This window comes from Pagrus pagrus, assembly GCF_965226575.1.
Source record: "Pagrus pagrus genome assembly, chromosome: 10".
Classification (NCBI taxonomy): Eukaryota; Metazoa; Chordata; class Actinopteri; order Spariformes; family Sparidae; genus Pagrus; species Pagrus pagrus.
The window spans coordinates 30,829,967-30,847,813 of NC_140194.1; the positions used below are offsets into that span (position 1 = coordinate 30,829,967).

General features: G+C 42.7%; 1 protein-coding gene across 4 annotated transcripts in view; it reads left to right on the top strand.

Annotated features, from left to right (window-relative positions):
* ckap5 (cytoskeleton associated protein 5) overlaps positions 1-17,431 on the top strand; it is a 38,718-nt gene extending 21,287 nt beyond the window's left edge. Inside the window, exons 25-45 of one of the 4 annotated variants that reach the window (XM_084363649.1) lie at positions 35-161; positions 1,155-1,237; positions 1,636-1,746; positions 2,462-2,584; positions 3,151-3,300; positions 3,387-3,590; positions 3,673-3,808; positions 3,937-4,130; positions 4,218-4,390; positions 6,776-6,799; positions 9,091-9,264; positions 9,389-9,509; positions 10,998-11,177; positions 11,397-11,584; positions 13,413-13,488; positions 13,603-13,791; positions 13,951-14,088; positions 14,243-14,326; positions 14,520-14,679; positions 14,767-14,888; positions 15,149-17,431. In XM_084363649.1, the coding sequence (XP_084219775.1) occupies positions 35-161; positions 1,155-1,237; positions 1,636-1,746; positions 2,462-2,584; positions 3,151-3,300; positions 3,387-3,590; positions 3,673-3,808; positions 3,937-4,130; positions 4,218-4,390; positions 6,776-6,799; positions 9,091-9,264; positions 9,389-9,509; positions 10,998-11,177; positions 11,397-11,584; positions 13,413-13,488; positions 13,603-13,791; positions 13,951-14,088; positions 14,243-14,326; positions 14,520-14,679; positions 14,767-14,888; positions 15,149-15,412 (3,021 nt within the window). In that variant the 3' untranslated portion in view covers positions 15,413-17,431. The remainder of the gene's footprint in view (positions 1-34; positions 162-1,154; positions 1,238-1,635; positions 1,747-2,461; positions 2,585-3,150; positions 3,301-3,386; positions 3,591-3,672; positions 3,809-3,936; positions 4,131-4,217; positions 4,391-6,775; positions 6,800-9,090; positions 9,265-9,388; positions 9,510-10,997; positions 11,178-11,396; positions 11,585-13,412; positions 13,489-13,602; positions 13,792-13,950; positions 14,089-14,242; positions 14,327-14,519; positions 14,680-14,766; positions 14,889-15,148) is intronic. The other 3 variants (XM_084363651.1, XM_084363650.1, XM_084363652.1) reach the window with 3 other exon arrangements.
* Positions 17,432-17,847: the final 416 nt, after the last annotated feature.

The window sequence follows — 17,847 nt, forward strand, 5'->3', positions numbered from 1 at the left end:
ATTTTTTCAATGACTCTCTTTGTCCTCCCTGCAGCCTTCCTCCAAGGATCAGGTGGTAGCCATGTTGGAAAAGGCCAGGGCAGTGATGCCTGCTAAACCTGCTGCTCCTGCCAAGACCGGAGGAGGAAAAGGTTCTGCAGAGCCAAGCAGAAGTGCTTCAGGTTTGTACGACATCAAGATAAATGACTTGTAGACTTGTTACAACCACATTCTCAGATCCTTAATGTCAAACCATATCTGTGCTGCTTTGTGGTAGTTCTGCAGATAATGTAAAGTAAGGTGGGGTTCTCCCTGCAAGCTGGTGTCTTTACATGGTCAAAGATCATTTGTAAGAGGGGAAAAACTATTTTGTAGCTCCAGCTCTACTTCATACAGTGAAGACCCAATGCTGCAGAACCAAAAATGCAAGAAATGCGAAAAGAAACGCACGTCTTTTAGTCTAAGAATTGTGTTCTTGCGTTTCATCGTGTCCGCCTCCAGCAGCTCCGTTGTCGTGTTAAGTTAATGCTGGTGAGCCACCAACATTTCCTGTTTTTGCTGCTTCATAAATAAAAAGCTTTTAAAGACTAAATGACAGTACTTTTATTTTGAAGAATTAATGGAAAATGAAAGGACTGAATTAGCGTAGCTTTGTTGGCGGCTATATTTCGATAGTACTGAGGTGAAGAAGAGTATGTACAGCTGCTCGTGTGACCACTATTCAAGACAAGGTATCATTAGTTAAAGACAAACCTTTAAGTAGGTAGCCTTGTTGTCATGAAGATTCAAATCTCTGCTGTGCTGGGCTGACGGGCCCAATCAAGCTTAGCCAGCACATGTGTATGGACAAGCCCCACGTGTGTTCCCCAAATCCATGCATTAGTCCCCAACTGTCCGCTCCTCTATAGGGTGATCAAATCACCCACTCATCACAGGCCTTGACTCATGCCAAGTGTCCCTGAGCAAGACTCTCCACCCCAAATTTGTTCCAGTTGGTTAGGCCAGTGTGGCTGAACGAGTGGCAAGTTGTACGGTGACTGGGACAGAATAGCTTTATAAAAGCATTCCATTTACAATGCAAATGCAGTGTGTGTGATTTCAAATGTTTGAATGGTCTGTCCAGTAACTGTCTAATAGATACATTATATTCACACATGTATTCCTCTCCTCTGCAGCCTCCAGGTCTCAGCCAGCCAGTGAGGAAGTTGATAGTAAACCTGAAGTGAAGAAGGTCAGAGGAGGAGCGGCTGCTAAGAAGGTATCAACACCTGTTTTCGTTTTTCCGCGTACACGAAGGATAAGACAGGTTTTGGTAGTTTTGTCACACATTATGCCGGCTAATAAATCTTCTAATGGCTGTCTAGCCAAAGTAAAATTGGACTTTCACTCCCCATTCAGCTTAATGAACGGTATTTGGTTTTGGGTTCAAATCCGCCTGTGGTGTGGTTTAACATTTTTAAACAACTGGGCGACAATCTGTACATGTACCTATATACTCACACAACCACCATTTGTACTTAGGTTGTTGTCAATCCTGTTAGCAGTTGTACACATCAGTCATGTACATTTATTTTTTGTCTGTGAGCACCATTGGGTTTTGGTTAGTCATTTCTCACCGTGAAGTGTAAACATGATGTGGTTTCTCTGCTCACCCAGCCTCCCTCCCCTCCCGAGGACCCTGCCCCTCCCCCTTCCTCCAAGGACAAGGACAGTAATGCTAGTAAAAAGCCCCCCAGCAAAGGGAAGGCTGCTGCTGGCAGTCAACAGGTAGATGTGTAGCAGGGGTCCTCATGATGAAACTCAGTCCAGAATGTTTTACTACTTCATCTACATGCTGCTACAGATGTGGACAGAGTTTCTCAGTGGACACTTGTCGGCCTGACAGATGTTAACCTCTGTCTAGCTTCTATCTGACTTGACCTGGTCGGGTCTTGGCTCAGTCTAATACTGTCTCTCTAATCACTAACCGCCACTTACTATACAACAGTTATCTTACTGTTCATAATCAAATGCACATGGACACGCAGTTGTTGGGTGAAATAAGATCAGTCTGTTTTTTTATATTTTAACATTTAAACAATGTGCTGACCTGAGAAGAATCAAAGTGCAGTATAAGCATGCTTACACGAGCACAAACAGAGTCAGAGTGTCATGTGTCACTTTAAGGTTTCAGCTCACTCCACTGCATGACCGTGTTTCTGAATGTGTGTGTGTTTCATGTTTGGAAATAATTTCATGTCAGTGTTTCCTGCACTCTGTATTAACCTGCACTGAGACGGTCTCAGCATAACAGCCCTTTGTCTCCTTATTCTACCTAATGTCTGTAACCTACACAACGATTACATGCCATTCAAATCATTCAAGTAAAACCCATGAGAAAACATGATTACACACAAAGATAATTAATTATGTACCCATAGACAGAGCGCATTGGCTCCCTCGCACTCCCTCACACACACTGTGGTGTTGTGTCCTCTCTCAGGGTGCAGCTGGTAAGAAGCCTGCAGCCAAAAACCCGAAGGATGAGGAAGATAGGTCTGGGCCAATCTTCATCCTCATCCCCAATGCTAAGGAGCAGAGGATCAAAGAGGAGAAGCAACTGAAGGTACCTGACTGGCTGAAGAATGTGTCATGATCGCAGTTTGTGTTTTTGCTGCTCAGATGCTCTCAGCTCTAATTTTGAATGTTAGCAAATCAATTAACTAATTTTAAAACAGACACTGGTATATCTTCTTCTACCGGTGTCCAGTGTGACTGACTCTTCTTACAGAACAGCCAGCAGCCCAGCTAGAGAGATGCTCTGTAAAGCACTAGAATTCTATTGGTGAACTTCCCACTGGGACGCATTCTTTGTTTCTGACTGTGTGGAAATGTGATGTTTTCACATCACAGATGACAAGTGAAATTCTGCACAGTGTCTAGGCTGCAAAGATATATTTATTTTATATTTATATACAGTGTTTCAGTACTGGACCTTCATCATGCCTGACGACTCCCGCAGAGTTGAATAGTTGTCTAATTGTCGACCTGGACTAGGTAGCAACTGAAAAAACAGCTTAATTGGAAATGAACTCGTCAGTTGGCCTCTGTTAGTTAACTGAAGTTGTCTATCACACAAACCCATCAGAAGTGCTGTCGACTACAGTTTAACTTAAAATGCTTCATTTGTAGATTTTGAAGTGGAACTTCATCACTCCTCGAGATGAGTACGTGGAGCAGCTGAAAACTCAGATGTCCACCTGCTTTGCCAGGTGGCTGCAGGATGAGCTCTTTCACTTTGACTTCCAGAGACACGTCAAGGCCATCGGAGTCATGATCGAGGTAGCTGTTGGTCTTATTTTTTACCAGTGGGTCAAGTTTTAGGAGTGGGCTACTTATAGTCCTTGTGTGTGCTTGTCATTTGACAGAGATTAGAGAGTGAGAGCGAAGCCACCATCTGCTGTCTGGACCTGATTCTGAAGTGGTTCACCCTGCGGTTCTTTGACACCAACACCACAGTCCTGATGAAGGTGTTGGAGTATCTGAAACTGTTGTTTGCCATGCTGAACAGGGAGAATTATCACCTGACTGAATACGAGGCCAACTCCTTTGCCCCCTACCTCATACTCAAGGTGAGCACACATGACACTCAGAATGATGAAACAAGCCACTGTAAAGCGCTTTTTGCTCAGTTTCTTCTCCCTTCTCCTTCAGGTTGGAGAGTCAAAGGATGTGGTTCGCAAAGATGTTCGGGCCATACTGGCCATGCTGTGTAAGGTTTACCCAGCATCCAAGGTCTTCCCTCTCCTCATGGATGGAACCAAGTCCAAGAACTCCAAACAAAGAGCCGGTAGGTCTCTACAGAGCTAATGACTGAAGTTGCATCAATCTCTGTTCAAACCTCTTTTGTTCCCCTGTAAATCACTTTGATGGATTTATTGAATGGAAGAGTTTATGTTGTTTGCTTACTGTCCTCAGAATGTCTGGAGGAGTTGGGTTGTTTGATAGAAGACTATGGGATGAATGTATGCCAACCGACTCCAGCCAAGTCCCTGAAGGAGATTGCGGTTCACATAGGCGACAGAGACACATCTGTCCGCAATGCTGCCCTGAACACCGTGGTGGCTGTCTATAATGTCTGTGGGGAGCAGGTCTACAAACTAATAGGAAACGTAAGATAGAGAGGATACTATTGTCATACTAAGTTTCATGAGACTCTCTGTACAGTTTTTACATTATTACTCTGCCTGTCCTTCCAGTTGTCAGAGAAAGACATGAGCATGCTGGAAGAGAGAATCAAGCGTTCAGCCAAGAAGACTCCTCCAGCTCCTGCCAAGCAGAGTGCGACAGAGAGGTCTCAAAGAGAGCCCCCAGCTAACCCCAACGCCACTTTCCTCCGCAAGCCTGCACAAGAGGACCCCAACAAACTCAAGTAGGTCCCCTCTGACTCAGGGCTGCTGGATGTGTTAACCTAAGCTGAATAAAATCCAGTGAGGAGACACATCATACTTGTTCACCACAAAATGCATAATATTGAGGAACAAAAATCCAGTGAATGGGCGCTTACTCATTTCTAAAGATCATCATTGAAAATATGGCAGTTGGATTCAAAATAAATGCACTGGATCAACACAATTATTTCAATATACTGTATATTAATAAAAAAACATTGAAACAAAAAATGAGCTGGGTGCTCAAAGTCTTAAAAAACATTCTCCAGACAATGTCAGAAGGTCATCGGAGTGGTTGAGAACTTGTGTTACAGTGCCTTTAATACAAAACATCACTCCTTTTTCATTTTTATTTTACAACATTCACTTACAGTGGATCAATGCGAAAGATAAAGATGAAAGAAATCTCTTTGTGTGCACATTACCATCATCCAGATGTCTGAAATAAGCTTCTGTTTGGACTGGAGGTTCCTTGGAGCTGGAAGTTGAGCTGACAGTTTTGCACAAATAAACCTTATTAAATACAGTATGTTAATGTTTTAATGCTTAGCATTTACCACCTTTCCAATGTAATACTAGACATAACCTCAATTTTTATTTCAATTTTTGATTGAGTTTAACTTTATAATAAGATTCTGAAGAGATCAAACAGCCTGCACACAAAGCCTTACTGATGATCTAATATTACAAACGATGAATGGAGTTGAGCAAACGTCACAAACATCATATATTATAAACCAGGTTGAAGGGGTGTAGGAGTGGTGCAAAGCCACTGAGAATGAATTTGATTATACAAAATTATTTTCTCAGAAGTGCCTTGAAGATGATGGTTCTTCTTCAGGGAACTAATAAATAGATCATCTTTAGCAGTGGAAAAGAAGTCCAGTCACGGAAGAATCAGTCCAACTTCCAGCCGACACACAGTGCAGCACTTTACAATTTTCTAGATAGCTCGAGTTATTATCTTCATCAGTTGGATGAAGAGCTGAGTTGGTACATCGCTGTGAGATAACAAGCATTTTAACGGTTGAATACACAAACCGACTTCTTACCAAAAAAATATACTTATCCAGTGATGTATGGTGGTAGGGCTGCACCTAATGATTATTTTTTTTATTGATTAATCTATCGGTTATTACTCGAATACAACAATAAATTCACCCAAAATAACATTTTTTAAAACTTGTAATTTATATTTCAATATTTTATTCAATCATCAACAAATAAATTGGGTCTGCCGTTGTGGCGAAAACGCAGGTTTTCCCATTCATTTTAATGAGGTTAGTCCGTTTTGGCAGTGTGTGCCACAGGAGGTTCTGCAAAAACAATGCACCTAGCTGCGGTGGAAAAGTTGAAGCCGACTCAGCTTGGACAAACACAGCCCGATGTCACGTTGCGGTGTCCAATCACATAAGCTAGCAATCAGGAGGGCATGTTATTCAGCATGGATAAAAACTATGGAGGAAACACAACGGAAATTATTCTGTGTAGCATCAAGTTTCACTTTCACTTCGGTTCGGTTTTGTCCCACAGTATAAAACACAGCAATGATCTGCCTCATCCTGGTTGTTTACTGTTATTTTTAATCCGTCGATGAGGACAAATGATCACTAGCAGGACTAGCATGCCAGTAGCATAACAACATAGCAGCTTCATCTTTCCGAAAACTGATCAGCTGGGTTCACAACACGTCACAACAGGAATCATGGAGTGACACTCCAACACCGCCACAGCAACCCGTTGGCGTTGCACCACACCGCCGGATCCAATGTGAATCCAGCTGCCCTGGGATGCTTCCGCTTCAAGTGCTCGAGCACAGCAGTAGTACTGCTTACATCCTCTGCGACGATGCACGTTACGCAAATTGACGTATTAATGTAATCTATTACGTTGGCGCGTCACACCAGGCAGAAAACTAGCATGCCTCTGAATTGATGAAATTCACTTTCCAAATAAAAAGTCTAGCAGTTGGATGTGAAATGTCTAACTTATTAAAATCAATCTTTTCATAAGCATGTCATCCATTCTACCAATCATGCTGTGGACTGTTGTGACTCGACTCTAGATAGATTCATGCCATAAATCTTTTGAATGTTTGTGTTGCTCGCGACTAATCTGTCCTTCTCTTCTCGTCTTGTTTTACTTGGTCATTGCATGTTTGGTTGCTCTCACAGATACCTAATTATACAACAAAACTAGCACATAAAATCCTCTCCACTGTGTCTGTGAAACCAACCTGGTGTGTGTCTGTGGCCGGCTGCTGGGCCGGCTGCCTGTCTTCGGCCTGTCTGTCTCTTAACCCTTCATCTTTCTTCCTGTGTGATTTCCTCCTTTTTCTGCTCTGCCTGCCTTTCGTTCTGGAGCAGAATAATGTATCGCACGTATAGGATGTGAGTACCTCCTCCTCCTCCTCCTCCTCGTCTCTCCTTTCTACATGCTGTCATTGTACAAGAACTCCCCTGCGAATGCCTTCTAATGCTCCATTATTCATGAAACTAATGAACAGAAAAGCTTGCTGCGCCATCTGAGTTTTAGTCGTGCTTCTTCACATGGTGGGCAATGAGGGTCTGTTCTTCTTCCCCACTGTCACTTGACCAGTAAAGCACCAGACTAAAGCTCAAAATGTCCTGCTGTCACTTTCATATAAAGTTCATTCTTCTTCTCGTGTCACTCCTTTGTCTTACTTGTTTATGTTGACGACTGTACCTGTAAATGTGATGAAGTGTTTCTGCTTAGTTTTACACAAACGCTGCCAGCTGGAAATGTAGGGGACACTGTATTTTGGAAAAATTAGCTTATTGACTGTGTTAAGAAAAGAAAAAAATGTAACCTATCGATGGCCACGTGCTCTTAATCTAAATTCTCTCTACATTAACGTAGATTTGTCGTTCATCTCAACATAGCAGTTGTTTTCTTAAAGCCCCACTCCAGCCACTGTTTTTTCTAGCAAGCAACAAGGGTGTGGTTAATAGTCAGATGCAATCCAATACCATGGCAACCACATCACCATTCTAGTGAGATCAACATTGTTGTTAGTGTGCCTGACAAAACTTGCAGCATTAGGTATGACTTGTAGATTCTACTATAGTCTTGGTATAGTTTGGGCACAAAGTTCTTAGCCAACAGTGAAGCTAACTGTCAGGAAGGATATCATAAAAAATGCAAAAATACACTGGAGTGGTGCTTTAATTTGTGTTATGCTTAAAATGTAGAAATCCTAGTTTTGTGTGATGATGATGTATTGGCAGTAACAACAACAGTAACTATTTCTTGTACTGATTCTCTGGCTTTTAGTAGCAGTTTTATTTTGAGACAACACAGCAGAGCATTTGCAAACAGCCAGTTGAACAGAGAAGGTCAGTGCGGGACCATAGAGCAGGCTCGTTGGCTGTCTAGAGCTCTAGTAACTTTGGCCACAACTTGCTAAGGTAACAATTGCTGCCTAAACTGCCAAAGCGTGGCTAGTTAATTGCTGTTGATATTGTCAGAGAGCAAGGGTGCATTTTATGTGACTGAGAAGATTGCACACATTACATTCTTCTTCACTGCTCCGCTTCAGCTCTGGCCATGGTATTTGTTGATGGCTATTTGGAGATGATGATGTTTCATTAATATTGTGATTATACCATTTGTATTGATATTTTTGCTACAATATTCATAGCATGAAATTCAATACCAGCTCAGATTCTGCTGTCTGCTTGTATAAATAGTCCAATTTGTCTTTGGTCCTTATACATGATATTAATGCACATGTAGGGCCAAACCTTAGTCTGCTTTGACAAAGGAGAGAAGAAGACTCAGCCCTGATGAGCTCATACTTAAAAGCAGCAACAAAGCAGTGCACATCTTTTATGAAGATACAGGGATTAGTTGGCTTAAAGTCACCTGCTTAATCGGTCTCAAAACGGCTTGTAAAAGTCATGACCAATCTTTCGAGATTTGTTTGACCAGTTGTTAAATTGGGACAGGTAGAGCAGAAGGAGCAGCAACAACTTTGAGTGACTATTATTAGTTTTAAGATACAAGTATCTAAGTTCTTCATGTCATGAGACCGGAATAGCCCTCGTCAGTCGGTTTAATAAGCTGTCATCAAGCAAAAAATCTGCGTCGTTTGTTTAAATTAATCATTTATCAACAATGTGGCCAACAATTGAAAGACGGAAGGAATTATGCTTTTTTTTTTTCTTTTTTTAATTCCAATATCAAGGCAGCTTTTCAGTGTGTTTGTTTTTCAGTCCGTTCTAAAGGATTCAAATGTGTGATGTTTGTTTTAGATCAGAGCTGATCAGCTCCAGTCCTGATGGTACAGCCAAAATTTGGAAAAGACCAGGCCGTTAACACTTGAATACTTAAATATTTGGCTCTCCCAAACAGATCTTCATTAGACTCAAAGCAGCGAAGGTACTTAAGGGTAAACCCACCACGCTAATCTTCTTATTTAAATGTTCGACTGAAGTTAAGTTATTTAATTGGATAAAGGTGGTTGTTGCATGTTATACATTGTAATTAGACTTAGTGTCACATGCTCTCACTTTTATACATTGGAGAATCTATGATGGTATTTGAATGTATCCAATGTTCCTAAGGACTGGAGTTGAAAGGCACTGATCGATAATACACCCGACTAAATATACTGTCCTGTCCACCCCCCAATCAATCCCTCCCTCCCCCGTCCATCCAGCCAAGCCCGTCAGAACGCCCAGCACAGCGAGTCCTCCCACCCCTCCATCCCCAAGGAGTTCCAGTTAGACCTGGACATGATTGAGATGGACCAGAGCAGGGTGTGTGAGCTGCCGGACCTCGTCCAACACAAGCTGGATGAGCTGCTGGAGCCCATCATGATCCCCGAACCCAAGTAAACACACTCAGATTTTGTTAGTCTGGTTGTGTTTCTGACACACTCTGAAGAACATAGGCAGTTCAGATAGAAAGCAGCATTAAAAACAGATTTTAATATATTTTGTGTTTTGTGTTGAAAGGATGCGAGCTGTGTCTCCACACTTTGATGACCTCCACAATAGCACAGCCTCCACCATCAACTTCGTCATCTCTCAGGTGGCGAGCGGTGACATCAACACCAGCATACAGGCACTGGCACAGGTATCTCACACACATACACACACACACACATACATACACACACACACACACACACACACACACACACACACACACACACACACACACACACACACACACACACACACAATCATGTACAGTACATATATCGGTTAATTCTAACACATTTGAAGTTATTGCTCCTGCAAATGATGAAACCGAAGTGTTGTTACAGTGAACTGTAATACAACCTGTTATCACTTTCATTACTGCGAGACATGGTGTCATTGTTTTGATCTGTACATTTAATGAAACCATGAAGATGGTGCCTGTGAGATCACTGATGAAGCGATATTTTGACACTTGGATTTGCGTTTATTGCACGCTGCCATAATGGCAGTTAACAGAGTCAGAAGAGACATTGGTCAAAAGGTGTTGCTTGGGTAGATTTAGAATTATTACATTCATGCAAAGTTTACGGTTTCTTAGCACTGATGTTATTTAGACAATAAAGTTTGTTAAAACTGTAAAACATTCTGCCTCTGTTTATATATCTAAGTGTTCATGGTCACTGCAAAAAATGTGTGTACGTCGGCCGATGTATCGAGGTCAGAATTTTTTCTCCCCAACATCACCATCAGCCCCAAAAACTGAATATCGGGCAGGCTCGACTTTTTTTTGTTCTAATTTTAAATCAACTGTTAATTGGTCCCTGATATCTAGTACCAATTGGGTCTCATTAGAAACCTACATTTCTATTAGCTTTAATATCTCCTGACATTGTTCAGTTGTAGTATCAAAAAAAGACATGTTTGTAGACCTCTTCATCACTGCACACATCTCAGATTGTTCAGTGATTCAAATAGAGCTGGTGTTCATTGACGGTGGGTTCTGGTATTTGGAGAAACGGTTGACTAATCAGAGCCGGGATTAAGATTTCGGACGTCAACTACAATACAACTACATGCCTAGCTTGTTATTTTACAATATCCATAAAGATATGAACAGGAGGGGATGAGAGAGACACAGCTGTACAAAAAGGCTCCCCTTTCAGAAATGGCATTTTAAATTGTCATATTTCTTTTATTTACTCAGAAGACCTCAAGTTAACTGCTTAGAGCAACTGCTACAACTTCTGTAGGGATAAGTCAGACGCTACCAACGACACAAAATAACCTACCGTATTGATAAGAATTTGGCTAACCTGAGCATAATGTCAGAATGACTAAAGTGAAAGAAAAATGGAAATTCAGTCTGACTATCAGACTATGATGTCCCCTCTTTGTTACAGTTATAAACCATAATCAACACCAAACAGTCAAGTTGTTGGCCCTACAGCTAAACGATGAGAACTTGAAACTAACTACAAAGCTCTGTAAAGCAAGGGGAGCTACAGAGTCTGGTGTTTGCTCTCTATAGGTTCATATTACTAGAGACACATTTCACATGATGATGATAGGTTGTTATTATAGAAAGATCAGTCATTGCTTCTTTAAAGTCAGACCTAAAGTGTGCATTTTATCCCTTCAGATCGACGAGGTGTTGCGGCAGGAGGACAAAGCAGAAGTCATGTCGGGACACATTGATCAGTTCCTCATCGCTACCTTCATGCAGCTGAGGCTCATCTACAGCACACACATGGCTGATGACCGACTGGACAAGAAGGACATCATCAAACTGTACAGCTGCATCATAGGAAACATGTTATCTGTGAGTGTCTGCCTGCTGCTGCTCTGATACATACAGCAACAGGCTGGCCACACAGGATGCTTGTTTAGTGCGTGGCGGCTGTGTTGCTGAGCTGCTGCTGCTCACTCGTGCGTTTCAGGCATCCAGTGTGGCCAGCCTCTAACTGGTGAGGTTGATTCAGGACCTGATGAGAGGAGACACTAACGTCTGTCTGAAACTGCTCTTGTTCCATTCTGTCAGTTGTTCTCTATGGAGTCCCTGGCCAGAGAGGCATCTATGGGTGTGTTGAAGGACCTCATGCACGGTCTGATAACACTGATGCTGGACGGCAGAGTGGAGGACATAGAGGATGGACAGCAGGTCATCCGATCAGTCAACCTGCTGGTAATCAGAGTTCTGGAGAAGTCTGATCAGACCAACATGATCAGGTTGGTATGAAGGAACAGTTCACCTCAAAATTACATTCACCTTCACTTGAACCTTCACTTGCTCAGGACTTTACGTTATTCAACAGTCATGCAACAAATTCCAAAGGCCCAAATAGTTGATATATTATAGTATTTTTTTCATACTGCTGGTTATCTGAAGGACAAAGTCTTACTCAAATCTAAGCAGACACATTTTTAAGGGTACAGACCTAATTGCATCTGTACTACTGAGTACCAGTTCACCCTAAATCAATCAACATGAGTGAGTGAGTGAATGGATGACTGGTCGTTTACATGACCCACCCCTCATGGAATTATCCATACACATTAACTTAGAACAAATCTAACATTCTGGCACGTTGACCCAGAATCATCTAGTATTACAGTACATCAACATCTGAACAGAAGTATCATCCACCTCCCCGATATAAAAGCATTCCAGGAGTTACAGAAGAGCAGATATACAAACACAAACGCAGCCCCCTAAGCACAAGACGCAATATCCAAATCCAAACAACACAAATCAAAAGTTACATCTGCATCCATTAGTGCCAAACTCTGTATATGCGATCCAGTTCATAAGTCGGTAGTCTTCGGTCCAGTACAGAAGATTTAATCTATTATACGTCACTGTCCTCCTCCTGTCCCATGTTTTGGAGACGTATTCAGAAAATGCAAAAACATTATCAAAGAGGTATTCAATTAGAGCTCCATCCTCAGTACCTATCAAATCTATATGAAGGACAGTATAACACAAGTCATTTCATTCTCCACCTCATTTAGTTCAAAATATTTACAGAATCGTTCATCTTCAGGCACACCTGTATCTTCCTATTTCAACGTGCAGTTGTAATAAACACCTTAACTGTGCACAAAGTGATCTCTGACTTTTAGGCAAATTACATAACATTCACATCTATACTCTTTCTTAAATAAACAATAAGTTGTCGGTTTTGGATTGCTCCAGATTTCCTCAGCCCATGATTGTGAGCAATTAACCCGGGCTTGGTGTTGAAACTCCTCCACATTTACTTTGGGGAGGTGCCTTTCTTCCAATCCACACTAACACCTCCCAGTGCTCTACCTGCAGAGACTGCTAGAACTGATGCACCATGTTAAAAGGTCTGAGGTCCGAAGCCTTAGTATGAAACCATTAGTACGTGAGTTGGAAATATTACGGTTTGCAGCACTGTTGTAGTGAAGTGACAACAGAAAATGCTATGTGGACACAGGCCCTAGAAGAACCATCAGCATTTTGTTATATTGCTGAGCGGCAGCATCTTTTTCAGTTGTTCCCAATAAGGAGCGAGCAGCAGGTGCCCACCCAGAGAAAAGGTGCAGCGCTCCGTCTTTTTTGTGCAGCCGCTCCCAGTGCTTCAAGTTGTAAGTTATATAATCTTTGGCTGCTCATTGTTACCAAAACCAATTATTGTTGGTTTCAGCATCAGGAAAGACGGCACAGAGACAGAAGTTCCTGGAGAAAAACAAATAACAGCACAAATGAATATTGAATCTCTTTTTATGTTTCTGATTAAACTGGGAGCCAACTTCACTGAGCAACAGACATGATAGCGATAAGAAGGGAGGCTGAAAAGGGAAGGGACAGATTTTCTTTCTGGAGCTGAAGCCTTTGCACACCTGCACTGATGCCACCACATTGTCACTAGTCATTGAGTGACTTGAACAGAGGGGGCACAGTGCCTGGTCCCTCGCGGCCCGTCCGTCATACAGACTCGATCATTTCAAAGAAGCTAAAGAAACTTTGTTGTTGTTTTTTTTTTCTTTACCCATTGAGTTGACTCCTCCTTCCCTCCCTGCCTCTCTGCAGTGCTCTGTTGGTTCTGCTTCAGGACAGTTTGGTCACAACAGCTGGTCCCCCAATGTTCTCTGAACTGGTCATGAAGGTAAGCAGTGTGACGGCAGAGGACCTGACAAATCCTACATCGTACTAGTGCTGACCTCGCTGTCCTTTTTAAAATGGTGCATCATACACATCATGTGTTTGTGTGTGTGTTCAGTGTCTGTGGAGGATGATCCGCTTCCTCCCAGAGACCATCAACAGCATCAACCTGGATCGGATCTTACTGGACGTCCACAACTTCATGAAGGTTTTCCCCAAAGAGAAGCTCAAGCAGCTCAAGAGTGACGTCCCTCACCGAACCCTCAAGACTCTGTTGCACACACTCTGCAAGCTAACTGGCGCCAAGGTAATGCACGCACACACACACACACACACACACACACACACACACACACACACACACACACACACACACACACACACACAGAGAGAGAGAGAGACACTTAATGTATTGTATCAAAATCTGATGGTTAACTGGTTTAGCTCCTGTGTTTCTGATGAACAGATCCTGGACCACCTATCAATGATAGAGAATCGTAATGAGTCAGAGTTGGAGGCCCATCTGAGGCGGGTGGTCAAACACTCTGGAAACCTGTCAGGAATGAAGAGCGACCGCGGCAACGAGAAGACTGGTCTGCGCACGGTGAGCAACACACCACCACAATGAACACACTCAGTGGCCATTTAGGTTCTTACCTGAAGAAAATTCAGCGGCCTCACTGTATCAGAAGGAGTTGTGTTGCATGACTGTGGCGATGGATGTAACAAGGATTTTGTCCTTGATGTTTTGTTCCCAGGAGGATCGGATGTCAAAGGCTAAGGTCAGTGACATTCTGTCTGAAATCTTCAAGAAGATCGGCTCCAAGGAGAACACTAAAGAGGTCAGCTCAGCCCCATAAAACACATTCAGATCATTCTTTATGTACTTTTCGTTGCACTTTAGAACTTGAAAGAAATGTTTGTACTACATTTTTTTTCCTCTTGTAACTTCACAGACAGAAAACAGGAGGCTTATAACAAAGAGCCTGCAAGACATGAAGTAATCTTTCAATATGTATCCAATCTTCTTGTCAGGGTTTGACCGAGTTGTACGAGTACAAACAGAAGTACTCTGACGCAGACCTGGAGCCCTTCCTCAAAAACACATCCCAGTTCTTCCAGAGCTACGTGGAGCGAGGCCTTCGTGTCATAGAGTCCGAGAGAGAGGGCAAGGCTCGTATCCAGACCTCAGCAGGTACAGCTGGACGCTGGCAATGTGCACGTGGGTCACAATGAAGTGAGGAGTGTGTGGTAACATTGGTGTGTGTTTGTGTCGCTGCAGTGATCCCTCAGCATGGCATGGACTCCAGTCTGAGCAGTAACAATGAAGAGCTGAAACCAGCTGTTTACTACGAGAGACTCAAGATCCTCAGACAGAGACAAGGCCTGGAAAACACCTCCAGAGTTAGTGAACACACTCATACACACTCGGCCAATACAGTTCATCCACACTGTACATGTACTGTATATGTCATTCCAGTAGGAAGGAGCCAAAGATGTGTCCAGGTGTTCAGACTGCAGGCGAATCAGATTTGTTTCTCACATCTAGGACAGACTGTCTGCACTGATTCTTTTCATGTAGGAAGTTATACAGCAACATTCCTGACTGATATCTACTGTGAAGTGAAAATGTCTCATCAACTCTTTCCTCTCTCATTCTGCAGCAGGGTGGTGGAGGAAGCGAGGATGAGCCTCAGCAGCGACCTCCCATCTCCTCCCTGCTGTCCTCCAAGCCGTCGGTGGCCTCCTCCACCGACATGCTCCACAGTAAGCTGTCTCAGCTCAAAGAGTCCAGAGAGCTGTACCAGCAGGAACACAACGCACACTCCCACTCCCCAACGCACACACACACACGCTCAGCTTCCCCGGCGGCCAACCTGGACGACCTGAAGAAACGTCTGGAGAGGATAAAGAGCAACCGGCAGTGAAGCCGCTGCACCACCTCATGTCATCCGCAAAGCCTGTGGAGTCCAGCTAAATACATCCTCCTTTTCAACTCCCTCTGTGTTCCTCTTCATGTTCTGCTAGATGGAGATAGAAAGCACTTTGACACTAAAGTCCACCCCTCTGTAACAACAAACCAGGTAGCAACAGACAAATACACCCTCAAGTTTGAACCTGACTCCACCCACTGTGCCTGTAAGTTATTAGAAATAAAACGCACCCTAATCTGATTGTAGTGGAATACATTCAGATTGAACTAAGGCTGTGACTGGGATTTTTAGCCTTCACACACACACACACACACACACACACACACACACACACACACACACACACACACACACACACACACACATCAAAGTGTTTTAGCTTCTATTCCAGCTTCTTCTTCTAGCTCTTCTATTTAGGCTTCAAGTCCCTTTTGTTTTCAAGTGTCGACCATCAGGGCAGAAAGCCACAGTCTCAGAGTGAGTTGTGATGTTGTGTGTACAGGATCACGTAGTCAGCTGTAGTTGTCAGTCTGTACAGTTTCATCTTGATGACTGTCACTGTCTCCCGCCCTCCTCCTGTCCTGTCCCAGCCTAATGTTTTTGGGTGCCCCCCTCCCCTTCTATGTACACTTCATACTGTATTATAATAATGAAATAGTGAACTTACCCTCCTCCTCTCTGTTTTACTATCACGGCACAAAGATGTTTGTACATATTTAAAGGTTGTTAAAACCATTGTACTGTTATGGAGCGCTTCTCATGTGGTTGCAGGAAAAAAGAGAAAAAAAAGTCAAACGTTACCGTTTTCCCGACTGACCGCGTCACTGCTGCTGCGTGTGGATGGAGAAACACTGCTGTAAGGAGCTGATGTCAGATTTGTGGCTGTGTAAATGCAGCATGTGACTGCCCCCTTGTGGCTGAACACTGTCTTATTATCAGTTTGTAGTTCTCAGAGATTTCAGCTGAAGTCCTGTTTGCACTGGGGGCATCCGGTGATTTGTGATAATTTGCCCAAAGTTCACATCTGTTATTATCAGCAAAAAACTTCAATTTGGTGACGAGGCTTATAATTGATAAGTGTCTGATTTCTGCCCATTTCAGATATTTATGCTGCAACAATATAGGCAGAGCTGCATTTCCACAGCGACATCAAGTCCTCTGTCTTTTTTCTACCTCTGATGGGGTTCAAACTGACAGGGCCCTAAAAGCCACAGCTGTATGCTCATATTGAAGGATCTTTTTTTTGTCTGTTTGTAACAGGGGGTTTGGTCGGGGTTCTGGAGGGAATCTGTTCTATTTTATTTTGAAAGTGTTAAGAATTTGTTTTTAAGTCGGTGGTTTTTGATCCTCCTATTGAAAGTTTTCAGACTTTTCTTCCAGCCACACTCAAAGTGATCAGCTGTAGTGTTTGGTTGTGATTAAAACCTGCAGACTTGAGGTGGGACAGGGTTAAAAACTACTGCTTTTGTTCTGGAGGAGAAGTGACACAATTCGGTGCATCCTGACGCCGCTTTTCAGCCAATCGGGACTAAGAATCTGTCCCCAGCTGAAGTTGGGACCAAGCGGGGCTGCGTACAGGTGTGTTGAAGTGGTGGATTGTGCTGTGAGTTGACATTTGGCTGTAAATACTGTATGTAATCCATTAACATCTCCCTTCAGTTATTTAACAGCAGCCACTCCGTTGTGTTTGTAGGCTTGAAGAGCATGGCATGAAGTCTGATTGTTTTTATTTTACTCATGTAAATAAAGTTCACATTAATTAAAGCGCTGTTTTAATTAAGTCATTGTTTTTCTGATGAAGACGATGATTATCATGATGATGATGATGATGGCTGCTCTGTCAGTCATCTGTTCTGCAGCCGAATGTTGGGTAAAGAAAAACACAAATAAATAACATTGTTTTTGTATTTAATTCAGATGTCAGTACTAGTCTTCTATTGTTGCTCTCCAGCTTTCCTTGTATAATCCATAGTGGAAAATGGCAATAAAGTCTTGTTTTTTTTTAACAATCCATCTTTGAGTTTTCCGATTTCCTGTTTCCTGTTAGCGGCTGCATCTTTATGTGCTTGGTTCTTCATATGTATGTTAGTCTAGTGTGACGGGGGTGTTGCTGTGTCACTTATCATCTGAATAGCTGAGCTGATCCAGCTAAACGGGAACCTCCACCATAAAACTTTCAGCTGCATGTTAAATTCATTAGACAGAAGATGCTCACTGAGGATCGTGAGATCAGAGGTTGTCTTTTCAGTTCAGAAGAATAAAAAAATCCAAGTGTCAGATTTAATCAAATAAAAATGTTCTGTTCATGTTTTTTCTGATTTAATATTCTAGGGAAGCACAATTTAGGTTTTTTGTCGACTCTTTTTGGTTCATTGCTGATAAAGTGGGGTTCAAAAGTCTCAGACCACTTGTCAAAATACTTCTATTTA